At 32.1% G+C, this 19,567-nt stretch overlaps 1 protein-coding gene across 9 annotated transcripts; it reads right to left on the bottom strand.

The window, feature by feature from the left end:
• Positions 1–13,388: 13,388 nt before the first annotated feature.
• Positions 13,389–18,003, bottom strand: LOC105782767 (uncharacterized). 9 transcript variants are annotated; one of them, XM_012607737.2, is made up of 11 exons: positions 17,869–18,003; positions 16,920–17,091; positions 16,137–16,818; positions 15,928–16,012; positions 15,670–15,757; positions 15,141–15,325; positions 14,734–14,866; positions 14,368–14,504; positions 14,169–14,243; positions 13,970–14,089; positions 13,389–13,891 (listed from the first exon to the last, which is right to left on the bottom strand). In XM_012607737.2, exons 2-11 carry the CDS (start codon positions 17,080–17,082, stop codon positions 13,802–13,804), a joined length of 1,758 nt encoding a protein of 585 aa, XP_012463191.1. In that variant the 5' UTR covers positions 17,083–17,091; positions 17,869–18,003; the 3' UTR covers positions 13,389–13,801. The 9 variants fall into 9 exon arrangements, 7 of the variants coding, with proteins under 7 accessions (XP_012463191.1, XP_052482667.1, XP_052482668.1 ...); XM_052626707.1 differs by having other exon boundaries at positions 14,169–14,240; XM_052626708.1 differs by having other exon boundaries at positions 15,141–15,268.
• Between the last annotated feature and the right edge of the window lie 1,564 nt (positions 18,004–19,567).

The raw sequence follows: 19,567 nt of genomic DNA, 5'->3' as shown, positions 1-19,567 counted from the left end.
GACGTATATAATGGAGATAATAAGCGGGGTACTCACGCTGGGCTCATGTAAGTAATAAAGTCCATTTGATGTACTTGCTTATAGTGGTAGATTTTCATGTTGTTCATTCGTATAGTTGGGGTTCAGTAGTATTAGCAACATTGTACTGTGAGCTTTGTCGGGCAACATTGTACTGTGAGCTTTGTTGGGCAACAAAGCATAATACACAAGATATAGGCGGTTGTCTGCTAATGCTACAACCCTAGGCACTGTACAGGATGTCGTTTCTGGCATCACTAAGTCACCAACAATATGTTTTCCCACTTTTAAATAGGTAAAAAAAATTTAAAACAACGATTAAGAATTATTTTATGAAAATGTTATCTAACAATTTTATTTTCTTTTCAGATAGTGTACTTGTTTGGGGATTGGGAAGTCGGGAACCCTTGTCGTGTATAGAAAAATGATTGAGGCATATGTTAGAGAGAAGGTAAACTTTTTTCAACATGAAATTATATTCATGTCATGTAATTATTTTAGTTATATTATTTTAATCATGTCATTATAATCATGTTATTAATTGTGTAGTTCATGTGGATGTCATATATTGCGTCAAAGTGTAAGTCCCCAGTCAGTTTACTACCATTCATAAGTGTGGTGCATTAATGCACCTGTTATAAAAATTTTCAGCCATTGAGTGGTATAACAGAGACAGAGTTATGCGACAATTCGAGTGTAAACAAGATGTTCCGGATGTTCCAATCAACTTCGACAATGTCCATGACATTAATAAGAGGGGAAAAGATGCAAAGAATTTGATATTGAAGAATCAATAGTGGATTGTAACGTGTAATGCCCAGATGGAAATGAGACCTCAAATGGACTATTGTATGGGGGATTTTAAACCCTCGGTCCACTACCAACAATGGTATGTAGAAAATGGGTTGACGTATTTTTTTGGTGGTGAGTTGATGGTAGTCCCTAAACGTATGTACCGACGAGAACATTAGCAAAGTGTACTGAGTCACTCCTATCCTCGCTGAAGACGTCCGACTCCTACTCCCCGACCCAAACTTACAGTTTTCGAAGAGAATGTAAAGGATAATGAGTACCCAGTTCAGACACAAACACAATGGGAAGCTAATTCTTATCATTTAGAGTTATGCAGTGACAGTTTTGTGTCAGAATTCCAAGGCTACTCCTATCATCTAGAAATGCCCGGTTTCAATTTTCATTACCAGCAACTAGGGTCATCAATGATAGATGATATGTTTAGCTTTACACCTAGTACTCCACACCTCCCAATCAAACCTTTGGGACATACGATTTTTCAAGTTACTTTGAAACACCCCAAGGTTCGTCGATGGATTATGAGAATGCAGGTTTGGGGAAGGAAAACATTGAACTCTTGATAGACTGTCGCCAACAACCTAGACTTCAACGAAGGGCACCACAACATTTCACCCCCCAAACAAATCCATCCAACCATCAATTTTGATTAATGTAAATTGTGAAGTAATTGTACCAAAGTTTAAATTTTTTCCTTTATATTAAACATGACAAGGTTGGTGTTATATTAATCAATTTTGATTAATGTTTCAAATTTCCAACTTCAACCTCATTTTCCATTATATTAAACATGACAATGTTGATTTTATATTAATTAATTTTGATTAACTTCAATAAAATAGAACAAATAATGTTTAAAATACATTCAAACTTTGGGTACATCAATTTATGTTCGCATTGACTGCGACGATTGTCTAGGATTGAAGTTTTAATGCGAGCACTTGTTTTGACTATGGCCAACTGTTCTGCATAGACTACAACGTTTGGGTTTACCCTTCTCCCTCATGTCCATGTCACTTCAAATCATGTTAGCCTGCAGCTGACCTTTAGGTATTCTAAGTAGCCTCGTGTTTGGGAGCAACTTGAATGTAGGCAGAGGTACTTCCTTTGTCAAGACATCCTTAAAGGTAGGGAACTTGCTTTCCCAAATACGTAATGTATGTTCCAACGTATTGTTGGAAAAAATCCGATTCGGAAACGGTTTTCTAACCATTGATAGAAGTGCGAACGTTTGGACTAGAAATACTGCAGTAAAAAGATATATAATAAAGCAGTAATGTTTGCAAGTATATGTGTCAAATTTTATTATAGTAAAGTGTTACAATGAAACACTCCAAAAATTATTTCAATGATCGTACCCAAGGAATTGCAGATTGGAGAAAATTTATTATTAAATTAATTACATAAAATAATTACTAACCTAGTTGAGTCATGAATTAGTAGTGTTGACGTAAAGCTAAAATATTAGTTAAATTAATTAAACTAAAATAAACTAATGGAATTTCCTATTCCTAGTGTTGACGATATGAGTTTTTAGCCTATGATCGATTAAATCTCTAATTATCAATTAAATCTCTAATTACCTTCAATTGATTTATTTACCACCCTTAGCCAAGAATATTCTTTCGGTCTCATCTTCACTAAGGATTACCACCTCAGTCACATTTTCAGTCTCTTCTTAGGCATACGAATACCCTTTTAGTCTCACCGATTGGCATAAGTTATACTCGACAGGTTACCCTCTCGGTCTCACCTATCTAGATATTCTACTAAGGTTGTCACTCCCTAATAAACTAAGTGCTCTTGAATAAACACTCAATTTTAGATAAATAATTACTTAATCCATAAATCAATTCCATAATCGAAACATGCAAGATATAAAATACGCACAAAGATTTATCTCGATATTCATACAAACGTTAGTTGATCAAGTTAACAAAATATAAATAATGGAATAAAAGACTAAAGGAAAAGAGAATGCTCATTGATAAATAATTGAAGTGCAATTTTGGAACAATATCCGCTCACAATCGTCTTTACATCAAAATAGAAAGATTTCAATTAAGCGAACATAAAAAAAAACTAAAATAAAACTAAAGAAGAACGAAAAGAAGCAGAAAAGTAAAAACATAAAATACTGTTTGACGGCTCCCTAGGGCGAATCCCTAGGTTGACTCCCTTCTAATGAGTTTATAAGGTTGCTTATATAGGCAAAAACTAGGCAAAAATCTAAAAGAATTATAATGTCAATTAGGATTTTCGGTTGGAAAAAAACCCTTAATTGCCCTAAAAAATGCAGCCGTCGCGGGCAGGAATTTCTTGTTGCACAGAAACCGGTATTGTGATACTAGGTTTTGGTGTTGCAACACCAAGCTAGTTTCACGACACCCAATTTCGATGTCGCAACACCAATGCCTGTTTTGTTCTAGGATTTTGTTTTTTAGTTTTGATCTTCTGTGTCACGACACTGGATGCCTGTGTCACGACATGGTTGTCGTCCTTTGTGTTTTAGGGCCTAAATTGGCACCCTGCAGACTCAAGTAACCTATTAGTCATTCCCGCGGCCTGAGTTGGCCTAACGGGTTGTCAGAACACTAAAAAGTGTGTAAAAACATTTATTTTGCTAATAATTACGTCTAAGCTCGGAAAACGAAACAAAATAACATAAAACAACTTGAAGTCAAGCTCATCAAGTGCCGAAAATAGTCTAATTTTCCACAACGAATTATTGCAGATCAAACTCCCCAAGCCTTAACTCATTGCTTATCCTCAAGCAAACAATACAAAAAAAAAAAAAACAAAGAAAAGATTAACACGCAATATAACTAAAGTACTTGAGCATGCCTCATTCATGAGATTGGGTTGAAACATTATAAATAAAATGGTGTGACTAAACATGTAATTCTAGCACAATAGGTAACTGACTCATAATTTCTAGAGTTAGATAGGTTAGTTCAATAAATTACAAAGCAAATAAGTAAAAGAATGTCAAGCATACTTATCCATCAAAACAAATACACAAATATACATTTATGCTAAAAGAAATATAAGTAGTAAGAATTTTCAAAACCCAGTTCAATTTTTATCCATGCAATGTATCACCTAGATCACATAGGACTTTTCGGCTTGTAATGTTCTGTGGCTTAGGTTGGTTCGGATTTCAAGAATAGGCTTAACAAAATAGGTTAAGCACGAAAATAGTTTGACTTATTATATTGTTCCCAATACTCCCCCAATGTCCCAATTAAGCTCACCACCTTATATTCACTTCTCTCACCTTCCTTTTCTCTCCATCTCCTAAGACTCAATATAGTATTAACAAGTACAATCATCTTAACGAGTCTTTTGTGCCAAAAATGAGTATTTTTTTTTCTTCCTCTTTTTTTCACTTCTCTTTTATTTATTTGAGATTTTCTCGCTTGGCTTTTAGCCTTTACAAAGCTTTCTTCCAATTTATTTTTTTTCACTATAGCACAAGCTTGTAAGAATCTTATACTCACTATAATACCTTGTTCCTTAGTTTTCACTCTAAATATTTTTTCTTTATTTTGAAACCTCCATTATGTATCTACCTAACCCCTAATATCAATGGTCTAACATCTAAGTTCTTGTCAAGACCAAGAAAAAGGATAAAGATAATATGAAATAGGCTTATGGTTTCAATTATGGCTCCTTGAGAATATGGAGTTAGGCTCAAAATAAGGTACAAGGGGATTCATGCATCGGATTGGCTTTTTAGTTTCTAATGTGTTTATCAAACAATGTCTTAGGTCACCCCTAGGTATTTCAATACATGGATTCAATTAACCGAGTTTATCAATTTTTACAACCTATAATTCAATTAACATGTATGTTTTTTTTTGTTTATTCATTTATCATGTGGTATGCTTAACACACTTCAATCTATTCACAGTGTAATAAATTTAACTAATTAGTCTAAAATTAAATAATCTAGGATCAATTAGTATTGAACTAAATTTACAATTTATTCGCACAATCCTATTTACATGCTCTAACCGATCACTTGTATTCCACAAGCTTGAGCACAAAAAAAACACACACACACACACGATAAAAAAAAAATTGACCAAAAATATTATGAGAATTAAACAGAATTGACCATGAAAAATTTTAAAATTAAAAATTCTATGTCACTCCCACACTTTATTTAGCACATTTTCCCTAATGTGCTCACAAATAAATACGAGAGGAGATTACCCATTTTGTCTTGAACGGTTTGTAGGGTTAGTTGGGTCATCCCTCGCCAGTTCAGCTTGAATATGTAGTGCCTTCTAAAGCGCAGAGTTCCTACACAAAAAGAAAACACAAATTTTTTTAATATTAAATAATTAAATAGAACACACAAACTAAAAAATTAAATCATTTGTACTTCCCCACACTTTAGGACATACATCACTCTTAATGTAAAAGAAGTAAAGTGCAAACAAGAAAACTTCCCTGAAAAGGTCGAATTCTTGTTGTTGTATCGATATTGGGATTTGTGTGCTCCAAAAGACGAAAAAATACCCACAGGAAAAACAAGAAAATATTATATCAAAATTAACTTAAATAAATAAATAAATAAAAGTAGAATTGTTGAGTTTTTCGAGTTTTAGCGCTTCTAGTATACCACTTGGTCTTTTCTTCCTTTAAATTGTTTATAGGATCTCTACCCCCAACAATTACATTGTTGCTAATCTACATGTTCTTTAGAAAAGCGTTAGTTCTCCTATGAAACTCTTTAGTCTATTAACTAAAGCTTTTGCTATGATCTTATAGACTGGGAGGATACCTTTTTTAGCACTAGCTCAATAAAGGTTCTATTAAGCTCTTTTAACATTTTACCTTTTTGCATAAAATCTGAGATCGTTTTAGTAGCCCCCTATCCTACTATTTCCCAATGAACAATGTCGATTTCTCATCCAACCTTAGAGCCTTCCTTGTATCTATGTTATTTACTGCCTCCTTTATTTCCTCACCTATAAAATTAAAAGGCCTCATGAAAACTTCTCTACATTTTCTCCTTCTTCCCCATATAATGCCCTGAATCTTGCAAGAGTACACCTTTCATAGCTTTATGTTCTTTCACCAAGTTCCCTTTCTCAGCATCCTATTCCTTCTTCTGTTGTTTACCGAAACATGAAATTTCTGTGTGTTCCACTCTCCTTTTAACATTGGATTTTGGAATCACATAATTTGCTCCAAAGTGCCTATTTGCCTATCATTCAAGGCATTTCTGGATTAGCTTGTATCCAAGATAATTCCTCTTTTAACTGCAATCTTCCTTTCATTGATGTATCCAATAAACCTTTTATTCCAACTCTTTCAAAGCTTGTTTTATCAATTTAATTTTTAAGATTAAAGAGTAAGCAGTTGTACTTTTGACTTTCTTCATAACCTCTTTGCATTTTGGGGGTCTCCTTACAAACGGAGCCTTTTGTATTAGGGGAGAGCTTAAGTTAATTGATTTAATCATTTAAGTTGATTTTGGTTTAATCAGTTGTAGGATCAGTTTATTTGATTATATTAATCGATTACCGATTATTGAATTTCATAATCGAATCAATTGATTTGATCTTTAATTTTTTTAATTATATTAAATATATTTATAATATATATAAGTCGGTTAGATCAATTAAATCGACTAAATATATTAATATACTCATTATATTAAATATATTTTATAATACACTTATTTTAAGATCGTTAATCGACTTAACCAATTAAACCAACCGATGTTAAGTTAGTTTAGTTAAGTTGATTTATATTATATAAGTCGATTGATTCAATTATTGTATATGATGGTCGATTAAGTAGACTAAATTAAAAAAATAAAATTAACAGAAGCGGCAATTTTTACACTCCCATTTTGAATTGTTGTAAGTATCATTATCCCATGATATCAATGCATCACTAGTTTATCAACTAATGTAGCTTGCAAGCGATGGCGGAGTCAAGGGGGCTAGTAAGGGCCCAACCCTAATTAAAATGGAAATTTTTTCATTTAGACCTTTTATGATTTATAAAATCTTAAATTAAAATAGCGAAACTATATTCTTACTATTATAAAAATATACAATTTAATTTCCTCCTCCAATTTTTTTTTTTTAGCTCCGCGACTACTTGGAAGAAATTAGTTGACCAATTATTGTTATCTTTCCCATAAATTGTCTTCTCCTCTATTATTAGTTAATGTATAATATTTGTCCTGAGAGTATAATTGAAAAAGATTACAATGCTGGCACTTCCTTGAAGGAATTATTTTGTCTTTGTAAGAAAAGAGTTTGCAACAAAACTAAAAATTTTAAAAAGAAAATTCTAAACGAGTTTAATAAAAAAAATGAAAAATCAATTTAACTATTCTAAAAAAAGTGTATTCAATTAAGCCCTCAATAATTAAAGGAAAAACAATTGTACCCTTTCGTTAATGGAAATTGTCATTGAACAATTTGACCATTAACAGACATTGACGTCATAGATGGAAATAACGAGAAACTGATATACTGCATGCCATATGGAAGCATGGCAACATGACTGTTGACACCATTTTTTTTTGGATAAAATGGGGTCGACTTGAATTTTGAAAATGAAAACGAAGATGGGAGTCGCCACCAATCATTTTTGATAATGTGTGATCGGGTCACCTTGAAAAGTGGTTGTTTTTAATAAACAATTTAATTTTATTAAACAACGATTTTGGTCCACGAAATTCAAAAAAATAGGTTCGGGAGTCGGTTACGTACGAGGAAGGATTAGCACCCTCGTAATGCCCAAAATTGGTACCTAGTTGATTAATTAATGTCTTAATGTCGAAGATTGAAAACTTTGAAGAGTTTTAAAATACGATTCTAAAAAAAAAACTCGAATAACATGAGTTGGAATTTAGGATTCTCTTGTTCTGAAAAAAAAAATCACATCCAACATGTTAGGATACAATACTTAAAATCTTCAAAACCAAGATCACCTTATGGTTCCAAAACCCATACTTTGAAATTTTAAAGGATATCAGGTCATTTGGCTAAACGAGAAATCCAAACCCAACACATTAGGGCACGTTTTCTCGAATTTCCAAACGCAAAATATTGCCTTTACCATTTTTTAGAAAAATCATCATCTCGAGAAAACGACATGTCATATCCAATGCGTTAGGACACAACGTATCGAATTCCCGATACAAAAATTCATGCCAAAAAATTTACTTATTTAAGAAAATATTTGGCTATATCGGATTTAAAAAAGGGATCATGCCCAGTAAGTTAGGACACGATCTTTTCTTAATTCTCGAGATCGTTTAAAACTTAAGTTTGAAAAGATTCGTGTATTTAGATTTATTGCGAAAATCGAAACCCAGTAAGTTAGGGTACGACTTTCTCAAATCTAAACACAAAATTTTGCTTATTTTAAAATCGTGAAACACAATGTTAATATGGGTAACAAAACAATAATAAATACGACGATGTAAACATAACACGAATAACCACAACAAAATGATAAATAAATAAATAAATAAAAGATGACAAAACAATTATACATGAAATAATAGACAACTAGGGCTAACATTTCATAAAAATAATGATGAACACATAAATAAATATAAGATAAAGCAATAATAACAACACAAAAATAAATAAAATTGTAAAAGTAAAAATCTATGTATGTATATATATATAACAAAGTTTAAAATGAAAGAAAAGATATAAATAAGTAAATAATAATAATATTAATAATAGAATAACAAATAATCTAAAGTTTTAAAAAGGAAAGAAAAAATATATAAATAATTATATAATAATATATAATAAGAAAAATATAAATAAGTAAATATAAATAAAATATAGTAATAGTAATACTTTGAAGGTATAAAAGGACATAAATAATAAATAATAAATAATAAAATGATATAATAAGAGAACTATATACACAAAGAAAAAGCATATATATATAATTAAAAAGCTAAAATAATACAAAACTAATTAATATGTTAATACGAATAAATAAAAGGAAAATAAAAATAATAAATAATAATAATAATAATAATAATAATAATGTCAAATTTATTAATTTTAATAAGAAAATAACCAAAATAACAAAAAAGGGCTAAATTGAATTAAAAACGAAAAATATGGGGCGGATTCGAAAATAATTAAAAGAAAGGACTATATTGAGTGCGATAATAAAATAGAGGGACCAATATAGTAAATATCCCACCCTCCAAAACGCATCACTTTGCGTGGGACTAAATTGAAACAGAATTATAACTATGCGGGTTAAATTAAAATAAAAGAAAAGAAAGAAAAAGGATCCAATCGCAACATGTTGCAAAATCGGAAGGACCGTAAACGAAAATATCCCAAAAATCGAAAACACGCGGACCCTCCGGGTCGAATTGGGTCGGGTTGCGGGTTAGAGCAAAACGACGTCGTTTTGGGCATATGAAGCCAGTCTCAAAATGATGTCGTTTTGAGGGCTTATAAAAGTAAAAATTTAGAGAAAAAAATTCATTTGTGCAGCTGTTTTTTTAAAAAAAAACTTCTCTCTCCATTTCTTCTCTGAGTACTACCAGAATCCGGCAAGAAGAGCCGCCGCCGCCGGTTACCGGCGACGGTGCCGCCCGTCCACGGTTGCCGGAAAATTAAAAGGTAAGTTTTTTCTTTTTCTTTTTTAATATTTTGATACATATTTATATTTTTAGTTTTTTTTAAAACAAAGGGAAATAAAAAACTTGAATATAAACAGTTTTAAAGAACGAAAATAAAGAAAATAAAAAAGACCTTTTGCACGTTTCTATTTTTCCGATCTACTTTGTTTTTTTTTTCTGTTTTTGTGCTTAAATCTTTTTTTTTATTTCAGGCCAAAAAATCCTCCCTTTTACAATCGGTTTAGATGGCTTTTATAGCCATTTACAACTCCCTCTTCCCTATTTTTCTATTGTTTCTCTTGCATGTTGTTGTCTGTCTTTGCAGGTAGTTGATGGAAGTGGTTGATGGCAGTTGCGGCGGCGACAGAGGGCAGGTAGTGAGGTTGCAGAAGAGTGGGTGGTGGCAGAGGCTAGGAGGAGCCGCGGCTAGGGTTTCTTTTCCTGTTTTTTTTTTTGCTAATATAGTTTAAATTTGGGCCATTTTGGGCTGTTAGGGTTTTTTATTATTGGGCCATTTTGGGTCTATTGGTTATTTAATTGTAATGGACTGGTATTTTTTTTTGCTTGCCTGGGCCCGGGCAAAATGGGTTGTACAATGACAATGTCAACATGTATTTAGAAAATTAAAAAAAAATCTTAAAATAAATGATTTTTTTAGAAAAATATACGTTAAGAAAGAAGCTAGACAAATAAATGTTAAGTTCATTTGAATTTGGACATTAATTTATCTAGAATCATTTTAAATGTGATTATTAAAAATTTATAAAATATTATTTTCCTTATTCAGATATTTTATCAGCTAAAGTTGGCTCTTACCCCTCATTTACCTGGAGAAGTATCTGTAGTGCTCGTGAAGTGATCCGAGAAGGGATGATGTGGTGGGTAGGGGATGGTGGTTGCATTAACCTATGGAACGATCCCTGGTTACCTGGTAAGGAAAACAATAGAATTCAAGGTCAAAATATTAGTACATATTGGACAATGGTAAATCACCTTATTGAAGGCAATACCTGGAACAGGGAGGTTATCCATAATTTGTTCGATGGCGAAACCGTAAAAAGAATTCTCTCTATCCCTATTTCTGAGAGTAGACCGGAAGATGTGAGGGTCTGGAAGTATGAAGGTTCGGGTGAATACACGGTCAAGAGTGGCTACAGGGCCCTTTTTACAGAGTTATTACAAAATAGAGCTAACTTATCCCCTAAATTTGAGGAATACAAAAAATTCTATATGGGGCTGTGGAATTTAAATATTCCTAGAAAAATTAAAATACATGTTTGCAGCTGTTTCATAATCTGGTGCCTCACTATGAAAATCATGCGATTTAACCTTGTGCGAAGTCATGTGTGTCCTTGTGTAAGACAGAGTTGGAGAATTCTGAACATCTTTTGTGGACTTGTGATATTTTGCAGGATATTTGGAATGCGTTAATGGTGCAGGTTCCTCCTTTTGAAAGCTCACTTGACCACAAAGAACGTTTTGTTAGGGCATTTTCGGAAGCAGACGATCGTCATAAAAAGATTATTGCTATTTCGTTATGGAGTCTCTGGTACTGCAGAAATAAGTTAGTGCATGAAGGAGTCAAATTTTTGAGGCAGGAAATATTGGGTTTTATTAGCGGTTTTGAACGAGAACTAAGCCTCAATAGTGAGAATATCAGGCCTGTTACGGGATCTGCAGGTAAGGAAATTTGGAGACCACCGGACAATGGATTTATCAAGATTAATTTCGATGCATCCTTTGTGCAAGATAAATGATTGGCCATAACAGCAGTACTAGCTAGGAACCATAAAGGTGAAGTTGTTAGAGCGGAAACTTATCTCTTAAATGGCGTTGCTGACCCTTTTGTGGCAGAGGCTCGGGCTTGTGAGAGGGCGTTGGTATTTGCGCATACGATGGGCTTCCAGCGGTTGGTGGTGGAAGGGGATGCACTGTCTGTTATAAAAAACATTAGTAATGGTGAGGCGGGTAAATCAATTATTAGACCGATCATTTACCACATCCAACAGTTAGCGAGGATCTTTGAAGAGATTACCTACACTTTTGTGCCTCGGGAGGGGAATGAAGCGGCGCATGTTCTAGCTATCGAAGGACGGAGGAAAGGGATGCGGAATCGGGCTACGGATGTCTGGATCTGGTTTCGACGGCGGTGAGAAAGGATGGATTAGTACGCAAGTCTCAAGATAAATGACGAGTTAGTTTTGAACTTTGGAGAAGGTTCGGTTGAATCTCCAAAAATCTGTTCAAAGCTCTGTTATCTCCTTTTTGTGAGCGCAGTTGCAGATCTAAAAGGGAACACCTTGGCTTATTTGGGACAATGAAGAGCCACTACTTATTTCGTTTGGCGTTTCATTTACTTTTCTTCTTTGTTTTGTTTGGTTTTTGTTGCTTTATTTTTCTATGCGCGCTTTGATGCAGGACAGCTGTTATTGATTGTTTGTCACTCTTCTGGAGGCCTCTCAGCTTCCCTTTCATTAGTAGTGAATTAATATAAATCAGCCTACTTTACTACAAAAAAATCATAAAATATTATCTAAAATAAAAAATTTAAAATTTATTAAAATGTAAAATAATTATAAAATTATTACAAATTCCAAATTGTAAATTATAAAAAGTTAGATTATAAATAATTATTAAAATAAACAAATCATGAAAAATATTTAAAATAATTATAAAAATTATTTTAAAAGTTCTACAAATCTATACTGAAATAGTAAAGATTTTCATCTAAATTAGCATTTAAAATTTAATCCCTATATTTTAATTTTAATATTTAAGTCCCTATAATTTTTTATTTAAAAGTCTTAGTCCCTCCATCTAATTTTATCGTTAAAGTTAACAATGTCAAAAGTAAAATAACTATTTTAACCCTCAACATTTATAATTTTTTGTCAATTTAGTTAGTAAATAGAGATGATTTTTACAACCTTAAGCAAACGCCCAGTGGTGTCCAAGACATGATTATATTATCCGGTAGTTGACATATCAATGTTAAATTATATAATAATCTTTCTCCTATTAATTTAACCACATTAGTTGTTCTAAAATTATTCACCTTGAATAGACAGTCAGGAGTGTGTTCATCATTGATTAAAAAAATTCAATAAATTTTGTCAAGAGAGAATAATTAAGTGACGGATGACTTTAACGAAGGTTGAAGAATTGTATATGTTTAGCGAGCCACCTGTGGAGATTCAAGCAGCACTAAAAGAGGATACCGTTAGAGGCTTTTTGAATATGAATTCTATCTAAACCTTTTGTTTTATTTGGTTTTATATTACTCCAAAAAAACAAAAGTACTCATCAAAAGTCTTTGTACCTTCAAAGTCATATCATACATGTAAAGTACCCCAAAAAAAAGTCATATCATAAATACTCATATATATATATATATAGGGGTGTGCAACTTTCAAGTAAAATCGAATTAATTCAGTTAACCGACCGAATTCGATTAATCGGTCATTCGGTCGAAAGTCGATTAATAATTTTTTGAAAGTTCAGTTAACGGTTAATTAAATTCAAAATCGATCGATTAACCGAATTAACTAAATTTAATAAATAATATTATAATATATAAGTATTCGATCGGTTCTGTTAATTTTTTAGAAATATAAATTAATCGGTCGATTAAGTCGGTTAATTTTTGATATGTTTTATACTTGTTTTAACCAAAAATAAAAAAAAAACATACAAATTTTGGTTAATTCGGTTAACCAACCGGATTAACTGATAAAGTTTGGTTCGGTTAATTTTTTTGAAAAAAATTTGGTTCGGTTAATGATTAAGGGTTTTAAAAAGTCGGTTAATTCAGTTAATGGTAGTTCGGATCGGTTAACCGATTAAACACCCCTACATATATACAGATTTTAAACCTTAACTCTCTCTCTCTTATGGTTTACAAGCTAATAGCTATCAACATATGTTTACTTACAACTCAAAACTTAATGCACCAGGTTTTATTCAAAAGATACGAGATTCAAATTCCGACCTACCACATCAAACAATGTACACCAACATTTATGCCTTATGCTAGTCAGCAAATCCCGAGATTTGAATCATATTTACAGGCTTTTCCTTCAAAGGGCTCCCTAAAGTGTTCAAGTAAGATTTGTCTCCGCCATAAAATGTTTCTGACAAAACCTAACTTCACACTATTGTTGTGCTAGATAAAAGCTAGATAGCAAATCAACTGCTTGAGAATCGACTTAACATTATTCTTTCTCTATGTCAATATCCAGAATGTTGAGAATCATAAACTCGAGTAATTAGAACTACCATAAAGTTGAAACAATCTATGACCTTGTTGTAATGTGGTTGCTGCGGAAACTTGATTTCTCATGCCTCGTCCTCCTTGACTTCCGGTTCTGGTTCTTTTCTAAGTCTAGATTCCTTTCTGGACTTTCTTGGATTATCCATGTGAGAAACCTGCAAAATAATCCTGAATAAGACCCAGATGGTATTAACCTTCGCCTGTTCAATATAAGAGCATTACCATGTACTTACAATATAAGACTTCCACTCGATTTTGTTATGCCCATCTAATGCATCAGCAGTATGAGAATGGTCACAAACACGGTAGAATATTTGAATAAGAACAGCGGCATCTAGAGCAGCATACTCAAGCTGAAAAAAAGTTCAAAAAGATTTTGGAATGTAAATATAGATGCTATTCTGTAAGCAGCAAACAATTATGGATATATACCTGATTCTGACTCAATGGTCTTTGTTCCCAGTTGCTATTCCGTCTAGTTTTGTTTAAGCCGGCTCCCAATATCTTCTGATAGAGGAATTGTGAAACATCAATTTGTGGGAAACTAAAGAATGAAAGGAAACGGAGTTGTAATTGAAAAGGAACTTGGAAGGATAAAAAGCATAAAACTCGGACTTCAAGTTTAGCTTACCTCTGCAAGACCAGAGAGGCCACCTCGGGGATCTTCGAACATATTCTGGATGTCCAATAGCATATTATAACACTTGAAACACTCTAAATCTCCATATGATTGAGCTAGTTGCTTTACATCACAATGAAAATTATAACCTACAATGTGTGCAGGGTGTTTAAAAGCAAACTCAGTAGTGTTGGAATAACCATGAGATGCTTTGTTTAAAACTGGCTGCCTTCGTTTTCAAACCATACAATCAAGAATACAAACATAAGTGTATATATCAGGATGCTTTAAAATATATGAGACAATATAACTAGAAAAGTGAGATCCATATATTGGGAGAAGATTTCCCTCTTTTGGAAAAGGCAGATTCTCCCATACCGAGTTTTAGAATTCTTGGGGACCGCAAGATGTGAGTTAGGCAGTTGTCTAAAACATCAGGCACGTCATTATATAATTTTATCAAGTCAAGGATGAAAACCTTCTTATTAGAAGCTATTTGCATGATAGAAACCTGATACATGGAAACACAGATTTATTGCTTATTTGATCAGTCATAAATCAAAATGGATAAACAAAAAATGCCAACAAATTTATTCACTTATGATTTGGCAATGCAATCCTAAACAAGCCTGTTGGTAATTCCATAATGAACTAAATTATAAAAAAAGAGGATTAACACTCATCTAAACTTTTTTTCTAAGCAAAAATAATTCCAGGACCTAATCTATATCAATTAAGAGAGATCGCAAACTAAAAGAAATGGAAAAAGGTGATACCATGCTTACCTTGTTTGGTTTGCTACCTTTTACATAATTGGGTTTCCATTCACAGTCAAGGCCCACAACTTTGGATCCCTCAATGTGGCATGTTGCCTTACCAAGACCATTAAGCTCGTCCACCCAAATTATGTCTTCTACTCCCAATTCATTGAGATTTAAAAAGCAATGCTGCAAAAAAATTGCTTCATGTTCTGAAGAAAATCATAACTAGTAGCATGAGAGTCTGCCTTTAGCCTAATCATCAAAGTCTAAAATATCTATTTAGATCTACAAATGCTATAGAAAACCTGAGTAAACACCAAGCAGTATAGTTGGTATTAGTGGTTTTCAACTGTGTCAATAGAAATGTCAAACAATGTACAGTATCACCCTCAACACGATAAGAAGGCATGCAAATTTGAGAATTATATGCTTTTATTATACAGTCTTGATTGTAGATTCACATACGATCCAAATCATAATAACTATAGGTAGACATTCATAATCTATACATCTTGTTCCTTTATTTCCAAAAAAGGCGCTTCAGTGACAATACCTTGTGCTTTTGGAAAACCTTCAAGGGAATATCGATTACAAAGTTCATCAACCTTCTCCAAGTAACCAGCTTCCATGGCCAGATAAACCTAACATCCAGAAAGCAATTTTTTATTATCCATGGAGTATTCAAAATCAACAAGATATAGAAACATGAGAAATTTGAGAAAAACAAATGAGTTGGCAAAGACTCTAAAACTCCATTTCATATTTTGATAGACTTGGGAAAATCATTTCATGAATTTAAAAATTTACTTACCAGATAGTCAACTAATTGCCTATCACCATTTGCCTTTGCCTCTGCAACATCCCAGCATGCTTTTTCTGCTAATTTTTTTAATGCACTACAATATGGTAAAATAGTAGTGTCATATTTACTGTTTTTAAAATCTCTACTCCAAGCCTTTTCAGGGATCACAGGTGAGCCAAGCATATTGCCAGTATGGGGAGTATGATATTTTCAAGTACCTTTCTTTGTATTTGTGATGCACATCTGGAAATTCTTGCTGGAGATTGTTCTTCTTTACAATCAAATAAGCATTCTTTAGTTTATTCCTGTCAACATACTCCTGGACGAGCATGAATAACATTGGCTTCCCCATAAATGTTGCCCACTTCTCTGCTGCTCTGAATTGTTTCTTTTCTATCATTTTGACAAGAAAAGATTCCCCAGATTGACGGATAGAGAAGTGTTCCAACAGATTCACAGCTGTCATATATGACTCTGATTCTATGAATCCAAATATATACTGCTCAAGAAATGCCTTTACATTGTGAAACCAACGGTCATTCTTGGCCTTTGATTGGGATGCAACTTTCTCGATATCTGTCAACTTGATATCAAAAACTTCAAGTATCTTCACAGCAATCCTCTCATCATGGTCAATAGAACCCTCAACAATATCAAGAAATAATTGCACAGCTATAATTTTTGCTTCCAAAGAATCTCCAGTGGTGGCTGCTGTCTTTAGAAAACGATGAAAAGCAGATACAATCAAATGACTGAAGCCTTCACAGTAAGATCCAAATATGGGCAGGATATACAGACAATAAGCAACAAAAGTAGCTGGTCCTGGTTGGGGAGAATTGCATAGAACTTGGTGGACTTCTTGTTGAAGAGCTCGAAACTTTTTAGTTGCCTTCAAGTTTCCTGTCACATTATTCCTTAGAATCAGATTGAACGAGAAAAAGGCAGGGAAAACCACTAAATTTTAACTCAATTCTTAGCAATGAAAGAAAGCAAAACTTTACCATGAACATAACATTCTTTAAGAAGGTATAAGAATACAATTGGAGCAACATAGGTCAGATCAGTAAAAGCATGCAGACAAATTTTTTTCGTTTCGCAAGCTTTCTCCTCTTTAACTTGCAGCTTTATAGCTTTTTCCTCAAACCCCATTTCAAAAAGGCACATCCAAGGGTACTGAAGTGAGATTTAAAAAAAAAGAAAAAGAAAAAGAAACATTAGCCCAAACATTGCATATAAACGTCAGATGTTATGTCTGATGTACCATTCGGGAATTTTAGCTTTTTATAGGCCAAATTCATAGCAGCAGCAATAAGAATACACCTTGATGAACGATTAATCCTAAAAATCAACCTCCCTATTCGAAAGGAAATATTAAAACAACTCAAATACAAAATCCAGTGCTACGGAAGCGAACAACAACTCAAGCAAGCGTTAGTTGCCAAGTTTATTCCTTTTCAACTTTTTTTTTCTCTTATTTTTCCCTCCAGATTCTCAACATCCAAACAGAAAAGTACAAAACTAGAAATTCTACAAAAAGAATTGAACAAACATTGGCGAGATCCTACCAAAAAATACAAAGCAATTGACAGTTTACTCGAAAACTTAAAAAAAAAAAGAAAAGAAGATAAAACATAAGTAAAAGACAGAAGCATATTAAAACAAATTCGTAAATTACTCGTTTAGAACTTAAGCAAAACAATTCAAAGTCATTGGCCTTGGAAGTTTCCGAATAGAAATAGCATGAAAAATCTCAAATGATTCAGGATTGGACTAATAAGAACCTGAAAATTGAAGCAAGATTAGAAAAAGATTAAGAATTGCAAAATAAGATTAAGAAATTTCATGTTTTCCTTCGTTTTCCCGAGAGCCAAACACTCTATTTAATGCGAGAAGATGCAACTTTGACAGTATAATTTAACAGAAAATACAAATGAATAAGGAGAAACTAACCAACTTTTTTCTTGTTTGGAGTAATGAAATTTTTGTATCATTCGCATTCGTTTCTCTGAGAAATCTAAATACCTACTACACTGGTAAACATTTTCTTTTATTTTCTTTTCTTTTTTAACCAAAAATATATTTAGATTTTAAAGTGCTCAAATATATACACAGATACAATGCTTAAGATAAGAAAGCCCAATATGGCCCACTGGATTCTCCCATCTTTCCATTTTTTGACACATTCTAAGACGATTCCATTACGGAAAGAGATTGAGAATATTTTTTATTAAATTCAAAAAAGTATTTTCAATTAAAAAAATTACAGTAACGAATACGGGTAAGCCGAAGAACCACTTCTAGTCGCAATAAAATTCATGGATGCATTCCAGAAAAGAAAAATTTTCATGGCTGAATAACGTTAATTTGAAATGGTGGGTCTGGTTAATACTCTAATCAAATTACTATTAATTAAATTATTTGAAATGTAAAAAATTTTAATCGTTAATTGAATCGAAATTTTTCAAATACATTAATCGAACGAATATTTCGATTAATTCAGTAGGTTAACTGAATTAATCGAAATTTATATATTTTATCTTTTGTTAAAATAAATATATAAAATATAAAAATACATTACTAATGTTCATTTTCTTTTATTTAATAGTTCAAAAAACTTTAAATGAAACTGAAAACAACAAATAAGACATTAGGAAGACTACATAAGTCTTGAAAACAACAAATATTCCGATTAATTAACTGGTTTCAAACTAAATAAACCAAAAACTGAATTTTTAAAAAATCATTAACCGAATTAGATTGGTTCAGCAGATTAATTCAATTTTAACTGAAATGTGAACACCCCTAATTAGAAGTGTTTATGGGTCGGATCGAGTTGGGTTTGAGTCGAGTTTATGTATAATATTAACATACTTTATATTTGTTCGCCCGACGTAACCCAAAATATAAGCTTAAAAATTTGCTCAAGTTCATCTATATTTGTAAATGGCTAACTCAAGTCCATTAGGCCCACCCATATTGATTTTTAAAAATTTTAAATATATATTTATATTTTTAATTTAATATTTAATAATTTTATATATTTTTATTTATTAAAATTTTATATACAGTCACCTTAAAAATTTTTAAGTTTATATGATAGTATATAGATTTAATTTTTATATGTTATAAATTACATAATATATAAAAATAACATAACATAAAACATTATTAATTTAAAATCGAATCGGGCTCAGGCCTTAAATGTTCAAGTCTAAGCTCGGCTCATATTTTAAACGGGTTTAATTTTTTTACCCGAACCCATTTTTTAAGTCTAATATTTGTGTCCAAATCTACTCAAAATTCAGGTAAGTCTTTGAATTTGGGTGAATAGTTTGACTCATGAATAGGTCTATAGCCAATAAAGGCAATGGATGATAATAGAGTACTAATATTAACAATTGCAGCAAAGAAATCTAATACTTCTTTTTTAAGTGTTGGTTAAAATATTTCATAATCTATGTACTTTTCACAAATTTTAAATTTAGTTTTTTTATATTTTTATTTGTATGGATTTAATTTTTATTTTTAAATTTTAAATTTTAAGTTCAATTATTAACCTTGCTAATTTGTTGTTAAATTTGTTGATATGACATTTTAAAAAACTCACTTGATAATCATGTACCTAAAAATACGATGTTGTAACTAACCT

The sequence above is a fragment of the Gossypium raimondii genome, chromosome 13, assembly GCF_025698545.1.
Source record: "Gossypium raimondii isolate GPD5lz chromosome 13, ASM2569854v1, whole genome shotgun sequence".
In the NCBI taxonomy this organism is placed as follows: domain Eukaryota; kingdom Viridiplantae; phylum Streptophyta; class Magnoliopsida; order Malvales; family Malvaceae; genus Gossypium; species Gossypium raimondii.
The sequence above is the reverse complement of the archived record's forward strand: the minus strand, read 5'-3'. Positions and strand labels throughout refer to the sequence as shown.

Excerpts from the sequence above, each read along its gene's own strand:
- LOC105782767 (XM_012607737.2), bottom strand. The coding sequence starts at position 17,082 with ATGTGCCTTTTTGAAATGGGGTTTGAGGAAAAAGCTATAAAGCTGCAA. Across the intron at positions 15,326-15,669 it reads AGGTTTTCCAAAAGCACAAG|AACATGAAGCAATTTTTTTG; the intron begins GTATTGTCACTG and ends GATTTTCTTCAG. Across the intron at positions 14,505-14,733 it reads CCCAAGAATTCTAAAACTCG|GTTATAATTTTCATTGTGAT; the intron begins GTATGGGAGAAT and ends CACACATTGTAG.